The sequence below is a fragment of the Zootoca vivipara genome, chromosome 2 (assembly GCF_965207765.1).
Source record: "Zootoca vivipara chromosome 2, rZooViv2.hap1.1, whole genome shotgun sequence".
In the NCBI taxonomy this organism is placed as follows: domain Eukaryota; kingdom Metazoa; phylum Chordata; class Lepidosauria; order Squamata; family Lacertidae; genus Zootoca; species Zootoca vivipara.
Window position 1 is genome coordinate 28,275,488 of NC_142584.1, and position 25,654 is coordinate 28,301,141.

The window sequence follows — 25,654 nt, forward strand, 5'->3', positions numbered from 1 at the left end:
GTCTGTGGATACTTTTCCAATAACCATTTGGCAGACTACCCGCTGGCAGTGTCTCAGCCATGGCCAGGAGAAGGCCATAGCCAGGAATACGAGGATTGACTGAAGGAGGAGACTGGAATAATACCCCAGTATCACAGAAAGCAGAGTAATTAAACTTCAGTGACATGCGTAGCCTCACCTCATCTCCAGTTGAAACAAAGCCCATGCAATTCTTCAGCCATTTACTCTGTGGAGTTGCAGGCGGCCCACTTATTCCATTCTCTCTCTATCTTATCCATCGATGGCCACATACCCTATCAACAGTGCAACTTTACATCAGCTTTGGCCCTGGTACAAGAAATTTCCCTCCTACTGACTTCAATGGGTTTAAAAGTAATTATAAAACCTGTGCAAGATTTTGTCACAGGTTTGAAGTCCTGCTGCGCATAATGCGAATGTGTGATGGGGCAGGTGAACAATATTACGATTCTATTTCTGCCTGACTGTGAGGCACCTGGGCAGAAATGAAAAGAAAGACCAATGCAAGGAGACTGCGATTCTTGTTCATTTTAAAATGCGGGACATGGGTCCCATCAAGTCTGGGGTCATTGATGCAATAAAGGTTTTATGGTCGTTTGGGCAGGTTGTTTAAAAAATTATTAACACTCCCCATAATCCGTGCCTCAGATTAATGCTTTGTCCCATTGGTGGCACGATTTCTGACTTGATGGGATTGGGGGAAGTTAGGAGTGGGGTGGGGAGTTGCCTTTGCAAAAACAATGCGAATTCAAAAAAGTTAATTGTTGAATTTTTAAGGCCACACTACGCGTGCCTACCTGGAAGTAAACCCTACTGGGTTCAATTAGATTATTAGACATACTCCCAGCCAGGTTAACTGCAGCCTGTCAGGAGTCTAAAACAGGAGCGCACCTGCTGGCGGAGCGGTGCCTGCGTGCCTTTTTGGTAACATTTCTTCTTTTAAATCCCCAGGCTTGCCACTCTAGAGGGCGAGGGGCGAGGGGGCCAAAGGCATGTGGTGGAGGAAGGAAACACGCGTACGCTGTTACTATAGAGATAAGGGGTATGGACGGACTACAACACCCAGCGTGCCTAAGGAGGGAGATACTTCCGGAAAGCCTGGCATTGGCTCCAATCAGAAGACGTCACAAGTGTGCTGATGACGCTACTCAGCCTGCCCAGAACCGCCAATGAGCGCACAGGGAAAGAGGGGGGGGGCGTCGCTCATCCTGCGCGAGGGAAAGTTGAATGATCGGTGCCTTAAATGTAGTGGCCCCTGCGATAGCTTATTCGGCAGAGCATAAGACTCTTAATCTCAGGGTCATGAGTTCGAGCATCACGTGGAGCAAAAGATTCCTATATTGCAGGGGTTTGGACCAGAGGATCCTCCTCTACAAATCTATGATTCTATGTGGGGGGGGGGGAGAGAACGTGGTTCGCCCGCTGCCACTTTCCTGATGGCGTCGTCGAGGGGAGGAAAGGGTTGGGTTGGCTGGAGGTCGGGAGAGGAGGAGCAAGGCCCCCCTTTCCACACACCCCACCTAAACTGGAACTGTCCGTCCTATGGCTTCTCACAAATGCACTTTCTCTCCTCCCCCACCCTGCACACGCTGCCATGCCATTTCTAAACCAGCCTTTAACTTCCACCGGGACTATAACTACCATAACGCCACGGGAATGGCCGGGGCAGAGAGAGATCCCGGCTCGTCTGCTGTAGTCCGCACCGGGACTACAACTACCAAAACTCAGTGAAAACAGGGCAGAGAGAAATCGCGGCGCCCGAAGCATGCTGGGAGTTGTAGTCTGGCTCCTTAGGGGAAGAGCGTGATGCTTTGGACTCTGCCCAGTTGGTGCTGGGCGGAAGAAGCGGCGATGTTGCTGGTGCCGGCGCTGCAGACCGGGGGAGAAATGGCCAGGCGCGGAGGTCGTGCCCTCCTCTGCAAGGAGCTCCATGCCCGCATCTGCTCCTGCTGGGCGCCCGCTTCTCCGCCTGCCAGCAGCCAAGGCGGGAAAGCCTATGCGCCGACAAGCTGCAAGGCTGGTTACCCTGGGTTCAGCAGCGACTCCTGGTGCAGGCGGCAGCCAGGGGCTATTCTGTCACGGTTTCCTCGCAGGCGGTTGGGCGTAGGCACCACCCTGGTGTCCTCTGGGCACGGTTACCGCAGCCGGGTATTTAAAGCCTGCATGGATCAACTCACACCTTGGGATCCGTGCCAGGGACTTGGTGCTTGCCTGGACCTACCACGCTGTTGGTACCAGGGTGTTGGCATCCTTCTGAGCCATCCCACGCAAAAGGGTCCGTGTTGGACCTTTTGCAGCAGCTTAGCCCACCCAAGCTCTACTCGCCAGCCTCTTAGGGCCAGCCTCAGGGCCCCTTGGCTTATGAGGATCCTGATAAGGACATACAGCTGGTCAGGCACTGGGCAACATTGTGCCAGTCTACCTTGGTACCCCAAGCAGCCGGCTTCTTCCCTTGTCCCTGCTCCAAGAGTGGGCAAGCATAGTTACCATGCCAGTCGCCCAGCAGGGACTGAGTGCCACGTGGTGGATCTGCGCAGTGACACTGTGACTCGGCCAAGCCCCGAGATGAGGCAAGCTATGGCCCAGGCAGAGGTGGGGGATGATGACTACGGGGAGGACCCCACGGTCAATGGTGAGTCTGGGTGAAAAGGGGTGTCCCTGGGTCGGTAAAGCTCTCCAACGGGCTCCATGCTGTGGAGCAAGGCTCTCGTTTTCAAGACCCAGCTGTCAAAAGCAATGGCATTGTGAACGGCAGAGATTTATTTTCACTATTTATTCTTCTTATTAAATTGGTATGCTGCCCTTCATCCAAAGATCACAGGGCGATTCACAACATAAAAATACAATACCTTCCAGGGAAAATGTTGCATTTGGAGGGGAGCAGATGGAAAGAGCCGGCCTCAATATTTTATGGAAAGACAGGCTCTACACCTGGATTTTGTTTATTGTAATATAATATATAGTTTCCTGTGGCTTTAAGGGCCAATGTTGGCTGCTGGGTGTCTGTCTCCATGAAGAATTAATCTAAGCTCCATTGGTGATTTTATCATGCCTAGTCTGCAAATGCTTGTACCATAATAAAATTGTTAGCCTTGGAAGTGTCACAAGTCATTTTGCTGTTAAGAGACTACCCCTCTGGAAATTGCCCCAAACTTGTCTGAAAGGAGCTTGTTCATGGGAATAATATTCAGCCTATTTATGTTTTGCTTATATTCCTGGCTGAAATATTCAGCAACCTGGAGTAGGAGGTGTTAAAACTCAAATATCCTGATTCTGTGAACAGGCTCCCAGTTGTGAACTTCTGACATCACACCCACCCACCCCATGCACTATGTGAAACTCGAGGGTGGCTTCTTCTTGTCCTTGTGTTTTTATTTCCCCCTTCAGAGCTGCAGAGAGTAGTGGCTGATCTCCTTGGAATGGAAGGGGCTTTGTTTGTTCCCACAGCCACCATGGCAAACCTCATTGCTGGTAAGTCTCATTAGAAGCAATTGGAGCTAATTTCTCCTGCAGCCCCTTGTAACACCTTCCATCCTGTTCTGGAAGGGCCCCCAACTCTTTGGAGTTGATTGGGTGGGGGCGGGGCCGTGGTGATCCCCTCTTCTCCCATTGGCAGATGCCTCCACTGGTTCAGAGCCCTTATTTACACTAGGCATATAAATACATATGTGCTCTGCCTATCACTTTAATGCCCTCTGTTTTATTATTATGTAAGTCTCCTTGTAAGGGCTATGCCCTAAGAACCAGTCATTAAATAAAAACCCCTGAATGAAGCAGTCAGGAGAGTAAGTTTCATTTTGGGAATTGTTCCAGTTTTGTTTTTATTATTTCAGTTATTATTTATAAAATCAGTGGTGGGGACTTTGTGGCCCTCTAAATGTTGCAAGACTCCCAGTGTGGCATAACAGTTACAGTACTGGACTATAACTTGGGAGACCAGGGTTCAAATCCCCACTGAGTCATGAATCTCACTGGGTGGCCTTGGGCCAGTCACCTTCTCTTAGCCTAACCTACCTCGCATGGTTGTTGTTGTTAGGATAAAATAGGGAGGAGAACCACGTACACCACCTTGAACTAGTGGGTCAGGGGTGGTGGGAGTTGTAGTTCAACACCTTCTGGAGGGCCGCAGGGTTACCAGCATTGGTGGCAGTACAGTGCCATCCATGTGCAACAAAAATATACACCTTCAACCCCCTGCCTAAGAGGCTTTCTCTAGCCTTAGAATTACTAGGCAAAACGTTTTTGACTGTGAGATGAGAGCTCCTAACTGCTGCACTCTTAAAAGGTGCTGGAGAGATTGGAATAAGCGTTGCCGACTGCTTCAGCTCAGGGATCTCCTAGCAGTGATGAAAGCTGCAGCAAAGCAGGCAACCTGGTCAGCTCACTTGGTTAGAGCATGGTGCTGATAGTTGCTAAGGTTGCAGGTTCGATCCCCGTATGGGACAGCTGCATATTCCTGAATTGCGAGGGGTTGGACTAGATGTCCCTGAAGGTCCCTTCCAACTCTACACTATATATTTGTGGAGGAGATAACAGTGACAGATTCATCATTTTCTCTTGCCCTCTGACTCTGTGTTTCCCCCCACCCCCACTATACACTCCCCAGTTCTCACCCTTGTACTCTCTTACCATAGTCATGTGCCACTGTCACAGGCGAGGGGCGCAGCTCCTGCTTGGGAGGGAGTCCCACATCCATGTGTATGAGCACGGAGGTACTGCACAGGTAAGTGATGCTGGGCCATCACCTAAGCTCATTGTGCTTCTTTCTACCCATATTCCATCTCAAAAACAAGGAACCAGAGACATGGCAAAGGTCTCATGTACTTACAGCTGCCAAAGCAAATGTGGTCACAATCTCGCAAAGGGGCCATGGGGACGCAGCTGTCCAAGGCTTTACAGTACTCAAACCTTAGCCAGAGGAGTGAGAAGCCTGGTGATGTGCTTCCCTCTAGTGGCTATTAGCACGAGCTGCATCCTCCTCTCCTTGGATAGTAACAGTTTCCAATCCCGACTTCATGCACAAGTGTCTCTGTGCTCAGCTCAAAATAACATTGTGTGAAGATTGTTTCACACTAAAGAACCAAACCAAATTGTCTTCCCCTTTTGTTCTAATGATTTGCTTTGTTACCTCCTGCGATGTATTTTTTTTAGCTGACCCCCCAGAATGCTTGCATGGTTTGCCTGCAAATACCTTCTTAGAACAGTCTTTTCCACTAAGCTTTTTGAAACGAACTCACTGATCCACTGTTGAGAATTGGAGATTATAAGCATCCCATGTCTTATTCTTAGAGCTCTGGATTTTCCATGCTGGTAATTTCGAAGGAGCTGAAACCCTGGGCACAGGAGATTAAGCTAGGTGATGTTGATTCCTTCTAGGTGTGGGATATTTATTGACTCCTCATGCCCCGCCACCCACCAACAGATGCCTTAGTGATTTGTCCCTTTGTTATATTTTGCAACGCTTCCATTGGTGCAATGCCAGTGCATGGGTTTTGAATTCAATTGATCCAACCAAGGGATTTCCCCCTTGTGAGTAGAAAGCTATTTGCGGTCCTTGCATGAATCAGTATTTACAGGAAGCTGCCTTGTGCGTTCTAACACTTACTGCATTATCAGCACGTTGCCCCATTTTTTGTTCTTCCATATGCTTAGCACGGATTGCTGTGTGTCTCTGGCACTCAGATCCTGAATCAGTGGTCCCAATGACTGCAGCAGGACATAAATATATTTAATGCATTTTAGAACATGCTATGACGTCTTCCTTTAGATAAGAACAGCAGCACAACGCTAAAACTGCAAAGCAACATTTTGGGTTGAGGTTGCTTGCACCTCCAAAACTACTACTTCTGTGTATTAATCCATTTAAATAATCCCAAGCTCCAGTCCTCCTAACTTTCCAAAAGACTTATTGGAAGAACTTGCCTCTGCCTCCTATCAGCTCCCCCCATAAGTCTCCTGCCCACCTTGCAGCCCAAACACAACCTCTCTGCCTTATAGTGCAAGGCTAGGCTTGTTTGCTCTGAATTAAACCCCGCCTTGTTCAATTGCAGCTTTCGTTTTGCTTGATCTGGAAGTCGTGCCTGCAGCATCAGGATTTTTCTTGACCAATCAGTTTGCCTTCTCAGAGGTCCTGAAGTGTCTGTTCCCTACAAGACCAGATGGCTTCACTATCACAAACTGGTGCCGTGGCTCATTCAGAGAGGTTGCACATGTACTTGTGCCTTTCCATATAAAGAACTTTGTTCCCAACAAAACTGGGTACCACATATTTACATTCACCATAAACTGCATCAAAGTTAATGTAAAAGCTTTTATCGGCATGAGTCATTTACCATGTACAGGCTTCGCCTGAGGCCACCCACCCACTTTGTTCTCACCCAGGTGGCGGGGGTCCATTCAGAGGCATTACAGGACCTGCCCAACGGGACCATCGATCTGGATGAACTGGAGCAGAAGATCCAGCGGGCCCACCAAAGCCAGTACCACCCCTGCCCTGAGCTCATTTCCCTTGAGAACACGCACAGCTCGGCCGGGGGAAGGGTGCTGCCCCTTAAGTACCTGCAAGAGGTGAGTACCATGAGTCATTCATCCACTCAACCCAACTGACTGGGAGAGCCTGGATAGAGCCTGGACAGCAGGTTAGAGCGTGGTGCTGATGATGCCAAGGTTGCAGGTTCGATCCCCGTATGGGCAGCTGCGTATTCCTGCATTGCAGGGGGCTGGGGGCTAGATGATCCTCAGGGTCCCTTTCAACCCTACGAATTCAGCTGCCTTTTCGTTGTGGTGGGGCATTGTGAGCAATAGAGTCTGTAGTAGCAGGAATAACATTTTATTCATTTAAGTACATTCAGTGTTTGTATTTATTTATCAATGTTTTTAATAGCTGTGTGCATTTATACAATAAATAAAACTTTTTAAAAAAATTGTTGTGGGGTGTATCCACATTCCACCCAAAATGCATGCATCTGTAGTGGAGGATGGAGGGTTCCCCCACCCCCACTTTTCACCTTAATCCACACTTCTATTGGCTTCCCCACCCTTATCTCGTTTCCTTCTCCCATCCCCAGTCACCCTTAAGCTGGCACATCTACATTTGGTAAAGCCCTGGAAATTCATAGGTCCTTGTCAGGCCATTTTGGAAGGTTTTAGTCATACCTCTGTACTTAGGGAGGGCATCTCTAGATATGTATCGACCTTATTTTTTGGGGGGGGGGCTCCTTGCTTTAAAAAACCTCTTTGGAACTGCCAGGCACTGCCCCACCCAAGTTTGTTATTAGAGGAAGTGATGATGATAAAGGAAGACCCCCCAACTTAGCACCCCTTGGCTGGGCTCAAAGACACTGAGCAATCTCCTCTGACCATAGGAGCCTGCCTACCAGCAGTAACCCAAGATTGTCTTTTAGTTTTCTCGCAGAGCAGGGGTCTTGATATCATGAGGCCCCTAGAGTCAGAGCTCTACATAAAGCGGAACCTGCAATGCCCCTAAGAAAGGCCAGCAGCTCTGGGACGTCTTCCCCTCCGCCTGCCGCAAGCCTTGTAAGCCAGGCTTCCTCAACCTCAGCCCTCCAGATGTTTTTTTGAGACTACAGTTCCCATCATCCCTGACCACTGGTCATGCTAGCTAGGGATCATGGGAGCCGTAGGCCAAAAACATCTGGAGGGCCGAGGTTGAGGAAGCCTGCTTTGAGTTGTTGGTTGAGCTCCATTCTCTACACAGGTGCGCCAGCTAGCCCAGCGATACGGCCTGCGGATTCACATGGATGGCGCCAGGGTGCTTAACGCTGCCGTGGCCTTGGGAGTGCCACCAGCTCATATCTCCCAGCACTGCAACTCCATCTCCCTGTGCCTCTCTAAGGTAGGTTGTTTCTATACCGTGACTCTGAACAGGGTGGATTTCGGGGAAGAGTGCAAGCACAGTACTTGCGAGGCTCACCTAACTGTGGGGACTTAGGAAGCCGAGCTCCATCCAGCTCAGTACTGCCTACACTGACTGGCAGCGGCTCCCCAGGATTCCAGAAAGGGGTCCCTCCCAGCCTTGCCTGGGAATTGAGCCTGAGGCCATCCACATGCAAAGCAGAACTGCACTCCTTCCCTGGCAAAGTGCTTTGAAACCTCTGCGATCCATCCTTGGATTTGCAGCAGAACTTTGCAGGTGGATCCGAACAAAGCTAGATAGAGGCTAGTGGAAGGGGCTGTGCAAGAGCTCCTCCACGCAGGAACCCTGGGACCGAGATGTTTGGGATTCTCTGCAGCCTCCACACTGGCTAACCCCATCTTTTCTCTTTTCGATGGCACAGGGCGTGGGAGCACCAGCCGGGGCACTTCTTGTCGGAAGCGGAGAGCTGATCGCCGAAGCCTGGCGCGTGCGGAAGCTCCTCGGAGGCGGGATGCGCCAGGCAGGGGTCCTGGCAGCCGCTGGCCTGGTTGGATTGAGCCATGTGGAGGAGACGCTGAAGAGGGATCATCACAATGCCAGACACTTTGCCCAAGGTGCCTGTTCTGTGAGGCCGAGGGAGGGATTGAGAACGCCTAACCTCTGCTCACCACCCCTTTGCTGACACAGGGTGCCACCTTGAGCCAAGGCTCGAAGGGTAGATTTCTCCAGCTCCTCCTATGCTGGGGTCAGCTTTCAGCTCAGATTTCAGCAGGCCAGCCCTCCCTGTTGGTGGGTAAGGATCTCTCCCTATTCCTTACTCTCCTACACCCACCCATTTATCCTGTGGTTGGATAACTTATGTTTTCCCATTACAGGTGCCTTTGCCCTGGGCTCGCCTCTCTGCTCCGTACGTCCTGCCACTGTGGAGACCAACATTGTAATGGCGACCGTCTTGGCTCCCGGGCTGACCCCTGCCAAGCTCTGTGAGCTGATGGAGGCGGTGAGTGAGGAGGAGGTGGCCGCCACAGGCCAAGCCGTCAGCGTGAGGCTCTTCCCGTGGGGCGAGCGTTGCCTGCGTGCCGTCTGGCACTGCGACGTCTCCCTCCGTGACACGCAGCTGGCTGAGGGCAAGTGGCGCTTCATCCTGGGCAAGTGGGAGCAGCAAAGCGCCGGCATACCCTGAAGCCAGTCTGGCGGGTCGGAAGCGAAGTTTGTGCACAGGAGGTCAGCCTGAAACAAGCCAGGACGTGCTGAGAAGGCAAGCCTGTGATTGGTCAGCCCTGGCCTAGCTAAAGACGTGGCCCACATGGCTCCACAGAGGAGAGAAATGGGCTTCAGCTTCCCAACCCACCTGCTATGGGGGAACAGCAGTGGGAGAGCCTGCCTGTTTCCAGCAGCTGCTCTGGCAGCCAACAGATTCTGTTGCCAGACCAAAGGAGCTGCGCCACTTCATGGCCTGGCACAGCCCCCTTCAGGAAACAGTCCCAACAATGGGGAGGGAGCATTGTTTCCCAGGGATGCTCTGCTCCTGTTCTGTTCAGGCTAAGGGATACCTGCCCGCTAAGAACTGTAGCTTTAAGAAAAGGAGCCAGAGCTTGCTTTTTTATTTTTCCTCCTCCCTCCCATTCCCTTTTTCCTTGTGTGCCATGTCTTTTCGATTATAACACTGAGGGTAAGGGCTGCCTTACTACTGATGTCTGTAAGCTGCTCTGGGAGCATTTTTCCGGCTGTAGGAGAAGGATAGAAATCCTTTGACTAAATAAATGGCACCTCTTCCTACCAGAGCCCTTTTAATTCAAGAGGCCCCGGATGCAACGAGGAGGACAAGCAGATGGGCATGCTTGGAAGGGAAGGAGCATCAGCTATGCATGCCAAGAAACAGGGAGAAGGAGCCATGGATCCTTCAGTTGTTGAGTTAGGACAGGGATGGGGAACTGGTCCAAATGTTGCTGGACTACAACTCTCATCACCCCAGGCCCATTGGCCATGCTGGCTGGGGCTGATGGAGATCGGAGTCCAGAAACATCTGGGTGGATCACACAGGCCTCCTACCCTTGGGTGAGGAACAAGGCATTTGCTGTTTCCCTTCCTCAGCTCTGCTTGCACACCAAGAGTTGAGTAATGAGCCCAGCATGTAAGGATGGCAACCACTGCACCTTCTCAATTGGGGTCCCTCACCCCTTCCACATGCATCCCTCAGCCTGGCACACCCACAAGGAGATCTTCCCACTGGCTTCATAACACCTTGCCCTCCACGCAGGTTATGTGTTGTCGCTGCACAACAAGAGGGGGATCGGCAGCGGTGGAATTTTCACCCCAAGAAGCCCAATCGAGCAGAGTAGGGTTATTTCACAGCCCCTGAGAATGCCGGGCCTCTGCATCAGATGATCACCGCACAGGCATCCGGCTTCAGGCGGAGCCCCTGAGCACCCAGGAGAAGCAGGATGCCGGCCAACCCCTCGGTGCCAAAAGATAGCCAGGCAAGGGCCAGGGACCAGCCAAAGGCGATGCGGACGTGCTCGAAGCGCTGCTGGTCAAACATACGCACTGTCTCGGCGAAGGCTGCGCTGGAGTAGCAGATGTAGGTGCTGGTCCCCGACAGGGTCAGCAGCGCTGGGGGGAGGGGGAAAGGGGACGGGTCAGTGCCAGTCCTGTAGCAGACACTGCCTCCGACCAGGGCTCATGGCGTGCTGCTCCTAACCATGATAACTAAAAGGACCATTCCTTAGTCAGAGGCAGTAGGGTAAATATTATTGTTGTGAATCATCACCACAATTAAAATACAGTGGTGCCTCGACTTACGAATTTAATCCCTTTCCGAAGGCACCTTGTAGGTCGAAAAATTCATAAGTTGAAAAGCGCCATTGGAAACGCAATTTCCCATAGGAATGCATTGGAAACCGGGAAATTCGTAAGTCGAAGCAACCCCATCGTAAGTAAAAAAAACCCTATCTAAAACCGCCGCGGTTTCCATTCGGATGTCGAAAGAATCGTAAGCGTGCGGCCATTTACCCCATTCGTAAGTCGGAAAATTCGGTTGTCGAGTCGTTCATAAGTCGAGGTACCACTGTAGCTGGATTTATTCATATGACGGATGCTCCGAATAATATTGAATGATACAGTATTCTCATTACAGGTAGGTAGCCGTGTTGGTCTGACGTAATCGAAACAAAAAATAAAAAAAATCCTTCCAGTAGCACCTTAGAGACAACATATGTATGAGCTTTCGTCTCGTGTTTTTTTTAGTGGGGTGGGATTGAATCTATATGCAGATTTGGCTCGTAAACCTGGGAAGGTAGCCCTAATAATTATAATAATAATACTTATTATTTATACCCCATCCATCTGGCTGGGCTTCCCCAGCCACTCTGGGCGGCTCCCAACAGAATATAAAAAAACACAATAAAACACCAAACTTTAAAAACTTCACCAAACAGGGCTGCCTTCAGATGTTTTCTAAAAGTCAGATAGTTGTTTATTTCTTTGACATCTGATGGGAGGGTGTTCCACAGGGCGGGCGCCGCTACCGCGAAGGCCCCTCTAGGAGAAGGATAACTCTGATGCTAAACCTCTGCTGCATTCACATCACCTGACCCTTTTAATGGGAGAGGCGAGTAGCTGAATCTGGGACACCCTCATTTGTCCTACCACTGAACTAAGGTTCCCCAACCTCCACATGTCTTGTAAGACAGAGCTGTGTTAACAATAAAACATCATCAGGAATCCAGTCTGCAGTCAGTTCTCGGACAAGTGGCATGAAGGCTAGCAAGTAGAGATTAGCTTTTGTATCTACTTGACCGCCAGACCACCCATGCCCACCTGGGGCCTACAAGGAGAGCGGTTCCGCCAGCCAAATAACTTTCCTTGTCCCGGTGTAAGCCAGCTTGGTTCAAGTGCTAATCCCTCCCCGGCGCTTGCAAAGCAGAGATGAAGGACCTGTGGCCCTCCAGATGCGCTTGGACTTCAGTTCCCATCTTAGTGGCTGGGGGCTGACAAGAGTTGGAAACCATCAGGTCCCCTCATCCCTTCTGCAAAGGATTCTGGGTAGACTCCTCTGCTGTTCTGAGCAGTTAAGAGTTCTTTTTCTGCCTTCAAGGAAGGGGAAAGGTGGTGAGGACAGGTCAAGAGTCAATGATGAGACAATATGTGGTTCCCGTGGCACAAAGACCACAGCACACTCGTTTGCACCTTCACTGTTGCGTTGGTCTCGCCAAGGGGCAGCTGTGTCCTGGTGGCACTAAGACACAATCTGCTAAGTATTCCCTGAGAGCAAGTGTTTAATGACATTTTGCCATGTTGGGTGGGGGGGGGGGTGAGAGAGACTGATAAAGAAAGAAAACCTGGTCCGTCCCCCCTCCAAATACATAGCTTTCACTCACCACCCAGCAGAAAATAGCAGCCTGTGAAGAGCAAAAGCCGAGAGCTCTGGACCAAGGAACCGATGACCCCACAGATCCAGCCGAAGATGATCAAGACGAGGCTGAGAGGCAGCAGGACCACAAAGGCTCGATGCATGGCTGGCAGAGAGACAGAAGAGGGGGACATTCAGTGGAGGGGGAAAGCAGGATGGTGTATTGGAGGATAGGTGAATGCAGCCTTGCAGATGACCCCAGGGGTCATTGGGTCCAACCGCCGGGCAATCCAGGGACCCTAGTGCTACAGCATCCCTGATAGGTGGTCATCCGGCTTCTGCTTTTTAAAAGCCTCTGGTGAAGGAGAGCCCACCACCTTTCTGTTTCCTCCATGTGACATTTTATTTCAAGAAACAAATCGCCCTGCTTGCACCTCCAAAACAGTGCTCATCTTCAACCACAATCTGATTTACAGAAGGGCCTCCAGCAACATAGGCTGGGTTCACACTCCCACTTACTGTGCACCTACTGCTTTTCCAGTGCTGGGTATTTAATCCATATTTAAACATTATCTAAAACAGGCATTAATCCCGTTATAAAATACCACTGTCGAATGCAGCTGTTTCTCAAACCAGCTTCACACAGATTGAAGTCTGCTACTTTTTATCATCATTAAAAACATCATCATCATCAAACATTTATAATCATTAAAAACATCATCATTAAAAGACCTTCTAGTCCCTGTATCCTATTCTCACTGTGGATAAGCAGATGCTTATGAGAAGGCCACAAGTGCAACAGGGCACTTACCACTTGTGATTCCCAACAGCTGGGTTTTCAGAGGCATATGGCCTTCGACAGAGTGGATGGAACATTGCCATCATAGCTAATGACCATTAACAGCCTTATCATCCATGGGTTTGTCTAATCCTCTTCAAAGCTGTCCAGTTTAGTGGCCATCCCTACATCAGTCAATGTGGTGGTAACGCACACACAGCCATCTAAAAGGGCCCCCCATATAGCCACAAAGTCCAGGGTTCAAAATTATCCAACTACATCATGCCACCCCCACCCTGAGAACACACTTCCAAACTCCATCTTGCTATACAGAGATTCCCACCGCCATCCAAAAGGCTGAGCCCACATTAGGCTGCCTGCCTACTCACATATAAGATGCTGGAGCGATGCGGGAACTAGCCAACTCTCTGTGCCGAACGGGTCTATCAGAGGTGTGCAGGCATTCTGCCCTGGGAGGGAAGTGACAAGGAGAGGAACAGCATCAAAGGATGATCAGAGATCCAGCCACAGAGTTTGCCATTCCAAAATGCTGCCTCCCACCTTCGGCAGGGCAGTGCTAACCTAGACATGAAATTTTACATCTCCAGGATATGTCTGGGACCTTGAACAGAGAGAGAGGTGGAGCTAACTGGGCTGAGGCAGGCAATGCTGGCATGGATGCTGATTACCACGGGACTCCTCTTATTAAGCCCAGAGCCTTTCTTGGCAATAAGATGGGGTGGTGGGAGAGCCCAGTGGTGGCTGGTGCCCATTGACACAGGTGGGGGGGGGGGTAGGCAGCGAGATCAACAGTAGATGGAGCCTGAGCCAGTGACAAAATCAACTAATTCTAGTTTTTGCCCCGTCCTCTTTCCTGCTGAGTTCTCCAAGGACAATGCTAAGACGGAGGAGGAGGTGGAAGCTGAAAGCCAGTACCATCCCCTGGACTGCCTGTAAGTAAAAAAGCCAAGGCAGGTGTGGAGCTGTCTGGGGGAAGACTGAAGTTGGTGGGGCAGGACCCCATTTGCTCTAAAGGACCAGTCTCCACTGGGTGAGCAAATCAAAGCAGCTGGCTGACCTGCCTCACACTCATTTCTCCCTATGACATTGCCACAGTAGCTCCTTGAAGTTCCACCAATTAGAAAAGCATTTATCAGCAAAGTCCTCCCGATGTTACTGTATGGGGTTGAAATTTGGGGGTGGAATTTAAAAATACTACAACGGCTGGAGATTCTACAAAACTCATTTGCACGAAAGGTACTGGGTCTCCCCAAGGGCTCGGTTGCTGCAAGGTTAAGAACAGAACTGGGCCTCCCCTCCATTGTTGCGAGAGCCCACATTAGAATCATTTGTTTTTATTGTAAATTAATAACTGCCCCAGGTTCCCTATTAGCCAGGCAAGCCTTTTTAACTTGTTCCCATAGCAACAAATGGTCTAAGGGCATGGAGACTATTATTGCACGCTACTTCCTCCCAGAATTCTACACGCTGTCATCCTGGGACCAACATAAAATCCGGGCCTGGATTCTTACAAGGGACGAGGCCATGGACCGGGCACGGTCCACCACAGCCCGCCTCTCTATGTGGTTTCCTAAAGTGAAAGTGGTAAGATCACTTGCCAACTACTGTACTTGATAGACCTGACGGAGCCCAATTTGAGAAGAGCGTTTACTATGGCCCGTTTCCATTCTATACCCACGGCCTTCCTGCAGGGGATTTACTCTAAGACCCCTATTACTCAGCGCCTATGCCCATGCACAATGAATGAAATAGAGGACTTCCTACATTTCTTTTTCTACTGCCCCATTTATGAGCCAATAAGATCTAAGCTCCTCCTCTTGATCCCGTCCACCATTACATCTTGTTGTTGTTTAGTTGTTTAGTCGTGTCCGACTCTTCGTGACCCCATTACATCTAAGGAAGACTGTTTGAAATTGCTTCTTGTGGATGCAAATCCCCTAATTACATGTGGGGTGGCAATCTTCATAGTGCAGGCGCTGAAACTCAGGGCTACCCGGACAGGGTAGTGTGTCCTAGACCTGGACCTGTTTTAATTCTCTCTATTTCATTTTTAACTGAATGTGCCGAGCCTATTTTGGGCTATTTTATGCTCTACATATATCTGCATATTAGATTTTTGGTGCTGGCACCTAAATCTTTGCATTATTGTCTTAGGGTAATTTAAATGTTATTACACCAGCAATATCGCCTTGAATTATGCTCTGTTGCTTGTCTCTGGCATTTTGTATTGTTTTATTTTGCTATGGCTGTATGCTAACGCAATAAAGGTTTGAATTGAATTGAATTGAATTGACAGTAGCTCCTTGATTCCCCTCTCCGTTTTGTATCCATCCAAGGTACCTGAATTATCACTTTTTGGCAATGGAGGAGTAAGAACTTGGGCTAGGAAGTGGCTGGCCCCAGAGGTGCACTCTTCAGGTGTGGGGCGGAACTAGCAACTTGAAAATTTCTGATGGTCTTCGCACAGCACATAATTATTTTTCTGCCTGTTTAAGCAATTGCAATGTGTTGCGCTGTATGGTTTTTAATTTTAATTTTTTTTAAAAAAGACATTGCTTCTTCTATGTCTACGAGTTCAGGTTGCAATACAATAAAATGCCTACAGTATAAGTAAAAGAGGCAATAAAGATGCAGTCAAAGACCAGTATGAATGGGCAACCTGAATGAATCTTACAGACCATTTACAGGTAGGTAGCCGTGTTGGTCTGAGTCGAAGCAAAATAAAAAATTCCTTCAGTAGCACCTTAAAGACCAACTAAGTTTTTATTTTGGTATGAGCTTTCGTGTGCATGCACACTTCTTCAGATACACTTGTTTGTGAGCCCTCGCTCTAAAGGTCTGGAGGACTTTGAACCCACCCTTTCCTTCCAATAGGGCAAACTGGTGTTCATGCACAGTGGAGGATTCCGCTGACCCAAAAGGTTCCAAAATCCCAGAACCAAACAGCCTGAGAATGGCAGAAATTGAACTTGACAGAGAGGAAAATTCCAACCTCAGCTGTATGGTTGTAGTAAATGTACTTCTAGGCTATTGCTATTTGTGCCTCGGATTCAAATCACATGCCAACCAATTCAGCCTGTGCAATTTTAGGGCAAATCAACACCATACATTTAAAGCACATGACACACACACACACACACACACACACACACCTGCGCAAGAATCCCAGGAACTTTACTTTTCTCCTAAAGGTAAAGGGACCCTTGACCATTAGGTCCAGTCGTGACCGACTCTGGGGTTGCGCGCTCATCTCGCATTTATTGGCCGAGGGAGCCGGCGTATAGCTTCCAGGTCATGTGGCCAGCATGACAAAGCCGCTTCTGGCAAACCTACGAAGCCACAATTCCCAGCCCCATTAACGAACTATAGTTCCCTTTTGCGACAAGGAAATTGGGGGGGGGGGTAGGACACACTGGAACATGGAAGTAGCCAGGATTTATTGGGGGCGGGCTTTATGTGGGGGTGGGGGGCAAGAACCGCGTTATCAGCGACGCAGTTGGTCAGTTAAGTATTTTTATTTATTTACTTGATTTGGGGGAGGGCAGCTGCCCCGCCCCCCGGCTACGTCCGTACACAGGAAAATGTGGAATAACAACGGCTTGATTCGAGAACTCCCGCAAACAAATCAGGATGGCTGCTCAATAAACAGTGGCGTGGGAGCGACCTCCGAGAGAGCAGAGCTCAGAGGACAGCAGCAGGCTCTACTCCACCCCCGGGGCTGTGATTTAGCAGGGGGCATATCCACATGAGCCCAGAGGTGCAGCAACACCCAGGGGTGTCAAAACTCCTGCTGGGCACCAGAGTGTGAAAACGAACATTCGACGCGTCCCTTGACATGCTGACATTTCATATCTTTGATGGAAGTGCAATAGGGTCTCTCTTCTGAAACCCCAGCCCTCTTTTCTCTCCAGAAGGGCGGGTTCTTGGCTCCAATCCAGTTCTTTCTCAGACTCCTCTTCCTTTAATCTCTTCCCCCGGGCCACCCACCCTCGGCCCCAGAACAGAAAGTAATAAATGCGTGGAAATCCGTGGAGGTTAAAGCACCACCGGGAGGGCTGAAATTCTTCCATCGCTAGCAAAAGGAGATGGAACAATTCCAGCTGGCCTTAACCTTATACCTGTACTACCAGGATACTGCGATTATAAGGCACTGGGATCCCTTCTCCCCCACCCCCCAAATGTATACACAAACCAGGGAGTACAACTAGTTGCAGGTGAGCGTCCGGACAGCCCAGGTGGGTAGGAGAGCAGGGGCTTGGGAAAGGGCATGCTTTGCATGCAGATGGTCCCAGGATCAATCCACGGCATCTCCAGGGACGACGGTGAGAGAACTCCGTGAGAAAACCTCGAGAGCTGCTGCCGGCCAGTGCTGGCAATACTGACCTAGGCGGACTAGTACCGTAATGCAGCGTCCTATCTTCCTAAACAAACAGGTGAAGCAGAATCAAGACGTCCCCAGGACACAAAGACTTGAGTAGGGCAGAGGAATGCCGGCGGCCACAACTACTCACCACCAAGGGATTCATATTGTGACCCGACGGCAATTCCTCTGTCAGCAGAAAGTTTTTCTACGACTGCTGAAACCGGCAGATCCGGTTTTTGTGGGGGGGGCGGGGCGCTCGACCCCCGACGGGATCCACTTTGGATCCCAGAAAGAGCCCCTTCCTCTCCGGATCCCAGTGCCAAGGGAAGCGCGCCGTGTTCCCGTGGCGAACCCGAGGAAAGAAGGCGCGCGCGCGCCGCCGCAGCAGCCCTACCTTCGCAGAGGCGCCAGAGTCCGGAGTGGGAACTCAGCTGCTCGGCGTCCCAAGCGCTGCTGTTGGCCGAGTCCACGCTCACCAGGTACCAGTAATCGGTGCCCAGGGCCGCGGCCAAGAAGCCGAAGCTGAAGAGCCCGCTGAGCGCCGCGCCTAGGCAGAGCGCGCCGGGAGGCACCGCCATCACCAGGGCCCGGCGGCCGCAGCACCTCGCCACCATCCTGCCAGGCTTGCTCACAGTCACAGCCGCCCGCCGCCGCTGCCTCTGGCGGCGGACACGTGGAGAGAAACAGCGGGAGACTCTCCCTTTCTCACTGCAACGCTCCGGGGAGGGGGCGATGGAGAGTCAGGTGGAAACGCGCGCGCAAGCCCCAAGCCGCATCTTGGGGCGACCGCAAAAAGCCACCCTGCCAGCAGCAAGCTTCAGGGTCAAAGGCTCCCTTCGAGGAAGCTGCGATCCTCTTTCCAATTAAGCCCCCCCCCCCAAGCTCAGTTCAGTAGGAGATGGATTTCCCCGGGTCTCTTTCCAGCCGTCTTGACTTGTCCCTTAGAGGGCGTCTCATCATCCCATCCTTCTGAGAGCAGGGAGGGCGCCTCTCAGGAGACTTTCCCCCGTGGCTGCTTTCTCGCTCAGGAAAGCGCGCGCGGCCCCGCCTGGACTTGCAGCTCCTCTTTCCTTGCAAAAGGCCCCCAGGTTGAGTCACCGGCGCCTCCAGCTATGAGAGGATGGGGGAGATGCTGCTGGTCAGTGTAGGCAATACTGGTCTAGATGGACTAATGGCCTTACTACTATGGTCTCCCCCCAGGAGCCCCCAACTGGAGTGGATTTCAGAATGAAAGAGGCAAGCCGCAGTGCTTAAAGAGGTGCTGCTTGTTCATCGTTTGGTTTTTCAGCTGCCCTTCTGCCACAGCACCAGAGAAGGCCTACCCCCTCCATTCCTAGGCACTCACAACAAGCCTGTGAGGTAGGCTGAGAGTGACTGGCGAGCTTCATGGCTGACATAAATGAGAACCTGCAACCAACACAGACTCTCATTTAAGAGCCAGGCTTGTAGCTGGGCGTTGAAAACAAACACCGCCTAGACAGAGCTCTGATAGTAAATCAAAACAATAAAAGAGACAGCTGGGGAAAGAGCTTTTGATGAGTTTTCCGGCCTTTTAAATTTAAGGGCTTTTTTGTACAGCGGGTGGGGTTAGAAAGCAACAATGCCATCACAGAATGTGAAGACATTTGGATATTGTTAAGTGACCTAGTGGTAAGCTTTATGTTCACTAACACTTTTTTATTTTAAATGGTTAATTGTTGAGCTTTCAGTTAAGGTGTTGGCATCCATCTCTCTCTAGAGACAACCGAGTCACAAGCCTGGGCAGTGTGTATGGAGGCCCTGGGCTGTCCAGACAACAAGACCTTCCCCCCCCCAGCTTCTCTGATGTAGTCCAAAGGAAAAAAGAACAGTACATTTGGCACCAGCTTGGCTGCCAGTGTTGCTGGGAATACACTCCGAATTTGTGTAGGGTTTACTCCTTAGCCCAGAAGTTTTCAACCTTTTTGGGTCCACAGCTCCCTTGACCAACTACATTCTTTCTGCGGCACCCCTGTGGGGCTCAGGAGCCCAGTTATGTCACCCCTTGCCTGCAGAGCCAGCAGCCCCTCACCCCTTTTTGAACACCCTCCTTGTGGTGTTCCCTCAGCCTTCTCTCTTCTCCTTTGGAGTCCTCTGGGCAGCCGCAGCTGCTGCCTCTGGTCTCTGAGCTGCACCCCCTGTCCCAAAGAGAGGTGCCTCCTCACACTGCCCAACAGGGGCATGGGAAGCACCCCATGGCCAGCTCCCGAGGCACCATTCGCTTGGGGAGCTTGTAGCCAGGGCTGCTGCAACAAACAGCTGTGCGAGCCTTTGGGAAGCAGAGATGCGAGGGCATCAGAGGAAGGAGGTAAAGTAAGGTAAGATGCGAACCAAAACACTTCAAAACTATTATATATATAGGATTTCAGGAGACTTTTGAAGGACTATAGATATTGACTGCTGGACAAATTCATATACATGCAATGATAGCACTGTAAGTTTTTTTAAAATGAAGAAGAAAGAAAATCATTAGTCCTGGTGGCCCTAATGAAAACATCTGCAAATGTATTGGATCCATTAGTGTAAAGATTCCAATCTAAGTGCAAATCATTCTCTCTCTTTTTCAGTTATGTTTGTGCATAAAAATCACGTTACAAGTAAAAACAGAACAAGGTGTGCATGGCAAAGGAGAAGTGCACATCACACTTTGTTTATTGAAAACACTGACTTTATTTTTCTGTATTAAAATTCTGTGTCAAAATTGTTATGGATTTTGTAATTTTATATATATATATAACATAGGATTATCATTACAACATTTTTGGTGTATTTCACTCTCATGCCTATGGGGGAATAAGTTCAAATGAATAATAATTAAAAAAACACCAGTAGGACTGTACTGCACATCCTTTTTAGGCACCTTCTCTGTCATGACCATTCTGAGTTAAAACTTTAAAACTATCAGATTTTCATACCATAGATTTATATATTTGGTACTCCCTGCCCCCGCCTCATCCTAATAATTCACAGTAATTATGTTTTCACTGAGCTTTTTACTATGACATTAACATTACTATGACATTCTGGTCAAATTAGACTACCTTGGTGAATCTGTATGTTTGGCATCATTGTCCTAATGTGCAGGATAACCCAGAGAAATCAGTGGAGAACTGCAGATATCTTCATTCAGCCCTTAAGTGCATCTTGACCAGAGCCACAGGTGTGAAAGCAGGAATGCAGACAAGAAGCCTTCGGGTCTTGTACAAGTTCCAAACAGACCTGCCTCAGGAGCTACCACAGCATTGTACCGCGATCCTAACCATATTAGGGAGGACACACTTGGGACTTGCTTCTGAGTAAACAGACAGAGGTTGATGGGCTTTTTCTCATCGTAATGCCCCCCCCAAAAAAACCCGAAATTTTGTTCAGTGGCTGTTGGAACAGAACAAGGGTAGGTGTTTGAAAGAGAAAAAGGTAGTTGGGCTGCTGCTGCTGGGTGCAAGTCCGCCGAGGAGCTGAAATTGAGCATTTGGGGTCAGTTTGTTTTGTTCATATACAGCAGTTCCAAAGAGAAGGTATTTTGTTAACATTGGGGAATGCCTCCCCCCCCCGGCAGAATGCAAACCAGTTTCACTTTCTATTCATATTACATTTTTATAATTTAAATTTATATTGTATACAAAAAGCCCCATTGTGTTCAATGGAGATAGTACACTAGGAACGTTACATAGACAGCAATTCAATTGCATTACGCGTCTTCTCAGCACGTTTTTTCACGTCGTTAATTTTCTGGTTAATTTCCTTTCTCTAGGAGAAAAACAGAAAGGAACTCCTGTTAGTAACTAATGAAAAGGCAAGTATTTGAGCTGTAAAGTGGACTACAAGAGGAAGGCTTTGCTGCAGGTAGGGATGGGCAGTGGCTATTCACTTTGAGAAGCAAGCAGGAAAACCATAACACAGCAGGGAAACCCAAATTGATCTCACAGTTGCAGCCAAACCACTGAAGAACACTATCTTCAAATCAAGGCAGTTCTATGGGCAAGAGACTATGTATGATCTGGTGTGGAGGAGGGCAGGGTGCTAAATGACCATTTTGAAACTGTAGTGTAGGGCAATGTTTCCCAAACTTAAGTCCCCAGCTGTTTGGGGACTACAATCCCCATATTCCCTGACCCCTGGGTCCTGCTAGCTAGAGATGGTGGAAGTTGTAGTCCAAAAACAGCTGAAGACCCAATTTTGGGAAACACTGTTGTAGGGAGAGCAGGAGAGCAGGAAAAGCTAGACTACATTCACAGCTCCCAGCAGACCATACTTACGATCAAGGCCTTCGTTCTCTCTTTGCAAAGTTTCTGAAACTCTTGCAGTGTCAAGTCCTTAATATCTTTCTGGAGAGCCAGAAATGCACACTTGGGGGAGTGTTTCCGGTGCTCTTCCCTAGAAAGAAGGAGGCCAAACTATATTAGCACAATGGACCTCAAAGGATTAGGCAGACGTCTCTAGGGTTCAGAGTGAAGGGCTACTAAGAGATTTAAAACTTTTCACAAATCTTACAGCAGGAATAAAGGTAGCATATGTGAGCCCAATATTTACATGGATTTAGAGGCTTTGACTCATCGGTAGGCAAATTAAGGCCTGGGGGCCGGATTCAGCCCAATTGCCTTTTAAATCCGGCCCATGGACGGTCCGGGAATCAGCGTGTTTTTACATGAGTAGAATGTGCCCTTTTATTTAAAATGCATCTCTGGGTTATTTGTGGGGCATAGGAATTCATTCATATATTTTTTTTTAAAAAAAAATAGTCCGGGCCCCCACAAGGTCTGAGGGACAGTGGACCGGCCCCCTGCTGAAAAAGTTTGATGACCCCTGCTTTAACTAGTACCTTGAATTGAGCCAGGAAAACAAAAGGGGGGCAATGCAAATAATGAAACACTGAAGTAGGATGCTCATTAATAACCCACTAAGTACAGAAGGTAGGCCAGAACAGAGGGCACCAGCTGAAGCTTCTGAACCACCACCCAAAACAGTTTCATGTTAATAATAGAGGAGGGCCATGGCTCCACCTCTTCTGTGACTTCCCAATGCAGGGGAAATACTGGGACTGTTTTTGATTACTTTTTTTCTCTATGCCCTCTTTGCTGCTCATGCAAAATCGGGACTCCAGCTACTGAAACTGCCTTTCTCTTGAAGACATTAAATGTTTACACTGCTCAGTGCAATCAAGTTTAAGATCACCTGATGTCATGTGCCAGCTTATTCAGCAGTGGATTGCACAGCACCAGCTGGTCTTGTAATAACTTCTGAAATAACAAATCTGATCTCCTGAATTAAAGGAGAATAGATGACATCCCTCCTCACTCCCTAGGCTTTCCACCAAATTTTTGAATAGTTTATTTTTTCTGTGCAAATTAGGGCAATTTGTGTAGGAAATTTTTCTCGTGCCCTAGAGAGTAATCTCATCTAGCATGCTTCTTTTACTTGATGTAAACAAAGCCAGAAACATTGAAAGTGTCAGGCTTCCCTAATATTTAGTTGCTATTGGCATCCATTCATTGTTACTAATGAAACAGGACCTTTTCTGGGGGTGGGGAATCAGTAGAAAATTTACTACCCCACCACTGGTCCAGTGTAGGATGCTTGTTCTAAGTCTCTAGGTTAGGCCTGCTTCAAAGCAAATCACTTGCTGCCAATATGGACACAGAACTTTTCTCACTGTTTTAATCTGTCCCTGTCCCTTTACCTAAGGGCAAGTTGTTATGCTGCTGTTTGTTTTTTGTATGCGCAGGACAGACATTTTCTATTTGGAAGTAGGTACTGTAATCTTATAAGTTTTGGGGGAGGTTGGGAAACTGATCAAGCAAATTCATTTGTAGATTAAGTCCAGATAGCTATTTTTAGCACCTTGATATGCACTTCAGAGGGAGGAACTGGGTTTTAATAGTAGCATCTAAGTGAGAAACGACTACATGGCCAGGAAGGTGGGGCTGCACTGGAGAGAACTGCTGTGTGTCAGCACAAGAACTGGGAGATGCTGCAAAGCCGAGGAGAAAGAGAAACATTTAACTGTGTGCTGTACGGGAAGTTGGGGGTTTCCTGGTAACAGAATGGGGAAGCAAGATCTGTTGGGGTATTAATGCTTTGAGACCCTCCATCCTAGGCTTAGGTTTTTAAATAAATGTGTAAATAAAACCATGACTCCACTGATCTCATTCCAAGGAAACCTGGGTAAGCACTGGGACCATTAGAGTGTCTCACTGCTCAAAGATTGGAGTGGCGTGCCTTACCAGACTCAGTTATGCAGGCAGTTCTCAGCTACCACCTCCCTTTGAGGCTAGTCAATAGAGAGCCCTTATTAGCATTACTGGCTTGCAGAGCAACCAGGGGAATTTGGCCTGATTAGTGTTGTGCAGTTTGGCATCAGGAACATGGAGCAGATTTAATATTCACTCTTCGCAAATGCAGTCCACACCACCTGCTTAATCTAACCACCTGCTTCTGTGGGAAATGTAGCCAGATGTTTGAAGATCAAGTAAACTACATAAATGTAACCTGCCTATGACAAGTGGTCTCACTGGGTCTTAAGTAGCCATATTGGGCTTTTGGCATAGGAAAGGAAAGATGGAAGATGTGGACAAACCATCTAAATTACTTGTACCCTATATTAAGCTTGCAGATTTGCTTCCTTCATCCCTGCATTATGTTGTCCTGGTAAAAAGGCAGATATGCCTATCCCGAGCACTTATTTGGAGGCACTGCAAGTCAGCAGATCCAACAACAAAATACTTACATAGGGTCATCATCCGGCTCCCATCCCTCCAGCTCCTTAAAACATATGAAGCACTGGGCCACGTCGGGTGCATTGTCAGTAGGACAGTGAACAAATCCAGCTTCTGCCATCTGGGAAGAGAGAGGGAAGGGGAGGAAAGTTGTTCAACAAGTGTACATTCAACAATCACACATCCAAAGAGTTAGGGTGAGCAATGATGTAGCCAAGTTTGCTGCTGATACTAAATTGCTCAGGATAGTTAAAACTAAAAGGGATTGTGAAGTACAGTGGTACCTCTGGTTACGTACTTAAATTCGTTCCAGAGGTCTGTTCTTAACCTGAAACCGTTCTTAACCTGAGGTACCACTTCAGCTAATGGGGCCTCCCACTGCCACCGCGTCACCAGCACACAATTTCTGTTCTCATCCTGAGGTAAAGTTCTTAACCCAAGGTACTACTTCCGGGTTAGCGGAGTCTGTAACCTGAAGTGATTGTACCCCGAGGTACCACTGTACTCCAAAAGGGTCTCCCCAAACTGGGTGAATAGGCAGCAAAGTGGGAAATGCAAATTCAGTTTAAGCAAGTGTAAAGAGCTGCACATTTGGGGCAAAAAATAAATGTATTTCATGGGGTCCAGAGTGGTAGTGACTGACCAGGAACAAGACCTTGGTTTGTAGAGGATAATCTGATGAAGGTGTTGACCCAGTGTGTGATAGCTGTAGAAAGACAAATGTCAAGCTAGGGATCATTAGGAAAATAAACCAAGTTGAATTAAAAATAAAATTGTCAATATCAAAATACTGTTTTACAAATTGATGGTGCAACCACACTTGGAAAACCAAAATGATCAAGAGGGTGGAGCAACCTCCCTAAAAGGGAAGGTCACTTTGGGGGATTTTTAGTTTAGTAGAGAAAAGGCAACCAAGAGGAGACATGATAGAAGTGTGTAAAATTATGCATGGAGTGCAGAAATTAGATAAGGAGGAGGAAAAGTACTTAGGAGGCAAGCTGGCTGGGAGAAATGTTTCCCTCACCCGGTCTGGAGTGCATGAGCAGCCGGAGGTAAAGGGCCAGTGGTCGAAAGTGGCGACTCGGTGCTCCTTCAGAAACTCCTCGAATCCCGGCCGCACTTGCGGACCCGAAGAAGGACCTCCCGGCACCATTTCTACTGCGTTCAAAATACCGCGGTTGGAACAACGGCCGAGCAAAGAATGACGGGAAATCGGCTGCTATGCGCTGAGCATGCCGGGAGTTGTAGTTCTCCCTCTCTTTATAAAATGCAGTTAGAGGAGGATAGAGGCAAAACCTCGCACGTTTTAAAGACCAGAAACACAAGACAGGACAAACTCTTTAAAATGCCTCTAAGAGGTCTCCGTTGTTCTTGTTGGAACAGGCAAATAAGGCTGTATTTCCGAAAGTTAGAGGCAGAAGAAACAAAACAAAACAAAAAATGGATTTAGAAACCTCGCTTCCCACGTGATGGGGAAAAGAAGCTAAACACACGTGTAAATCGTTTCAATAAAATA

General features: G+C 48.8%; 3 protein-coding genes across 4 annotated transcripts; 1 reads left to right on the forward strand and 2 right to left on the reverse strand.

Moving 5' to 3' along the window:
• The first annotated feature begins 1,743 nt into the window (after positions 1 to 1,743).
• On the forward strand, positions 1,744 to 11,093 carry LOC118079725 (uncharacterized). Its single transcript, XM_035104218.3, has 7 exons — positions 1,744 to 2,650; positions 3,406 to 3,489; positions 4,653 to 4,741; positions 6,400 to 6,585; positions 7,736 to 7,873; positions 8,316 to 8,508; positions 8,770 to 11,093. Exons 1-7 carry the CDS (start codon positions 1,825 to 1,827, stop codon positions 9,075 to 9,077), a joined length of 1,824 nt encoding a protein of 607 aa, XP_034960109.3. The 5' UTR covers positions 1,744 to 1,824; the 3' UTR covers positions 9,078 to 11,093.
• On the reverse strand, positions 10,275 to 18,089 carry TMEM235 (transmembrane protein 235). Of its 2 annotated transcripts, XM_035098982.3 has the most exons (4): positions 17,802 to 18,088; positions 13,413 to 13,493; positions 12,274 to 12,411; positions 10,275 to 10,507 (listed from the first exon to the last, which is right to left on the reverse strand). In XM_035098982.3, the coding sequence occupies exons 1-4, from the start codon at positions 18,019 to 18,021 to the stop codon at positions 10,275 to 10,277; spliced, it is 672 nt and encodes a 223-aa protein (XP_034954873.3). In that variant the 5' UTR covers positions 18,022 to 18,088. The 2 variants fall into 2 exon arrangements, with proteins under 2 accessions (XP_034954873.3, XP_088519147.1); XM_088663021.1 differs by lacking the exon at positions 13,413 to 13,493 and having other exon boundaries at positions 17,802 to 18,089.
• A 2,910-nt stretch (positions 18,090 to 20,999) lies between these two features.
• On the reverse strand, positions 21,000 to 25,295 carry BIRC5 (baculoviral IAP repeat containing 5). The gene is made up of 4 exons (XM_035104222.3): positions 25,163 to 25,295; positions 24,150 to 24,259; positions 21,682 to 21,799; positions 21,000 to 21,172 (listed from the first exon to the last, which is right to left on the reverse strand). Exons 1-4 carry the CDS (start codon positions 25,289 to 25,291, stop codon positions 21,089 to 21,091), a joined length of 441 nt encoding a protein of 146 aa, XP_034960113.1. The 5' UTR covers positions 25,292 to 25,295; the 3' UTR covers positions 21,000 to 21,088.
• Positions 25,296 to 25,654: the final 359 nt, after the last annotated feature.

Bases quoted from the DNA above. Each gene is read 5' to 3' on its own strand.
- TMEM235 (XM_035098982.3), bottom strand. From the start codon at position 18,021: ATGGTGGCGAGGTGCTGCGGCCGCCGGGCCCTGGTGATGGCGGTGCCT. The intron at 13,494-17,801 runs GTAGGGCTGCTG...CTTCCCTCCCAG, and splicing joins ACTCTGGCGCCTCTGCGAAG to GGCAGAATGCCTGCACACCT. The intron at 10,508-12,273 runs GTGAGTGAAAGC...CCCTCCCCCCAG, and splicing joins CTGCTATTTTCTGCTGGGTG to CGCTGCTGACCCTGTCGGGG.
- LOC118079725 (XM_035104218.3), top strand. From the start codon at position 1,825: ATGCTTTGGACTCTGCCCAGTTGGTGCTGGGCGGAAGAAGCGGCGATG. The intron at 3,490-4,652 runs GTAAGTCTCATT...CTCTTACCATAG, and splicing joins CATGGCAAACCTCATTGCTG to TCATGTGCCACTGTCACAGG. The intron at 7,874-8,315 runs GTAGGTTGTTTC...TCGATGGCACAG, and splicing joins TCTCCCTGTGCCTCTCTAAG to GGCGTGGGAGCACCAGCCGG.
- BIRC5 (XM_035104222.3), bottom strand. From the start codon at position 25,291: ATGGTGCCGGGAGGTCCTTCTTCGGGTCCGCAAGTGCGGCCGGGATTC. The intron at 24,260-25,162 runs GTGAGGGAAACA...CTCTCTTCCCAG, and splicing joins GCTCATGCACTCCAGACCGG to ATGGCAGAAGCTGGATTTGT. The intron at 21,173-21,681 runs GTAAGTATGGTC...TTTTTCTCCTAG, and splicing joins AGAGAACGAAGGCCTTGATC to AGAAAGGAAATTAACCAGAA.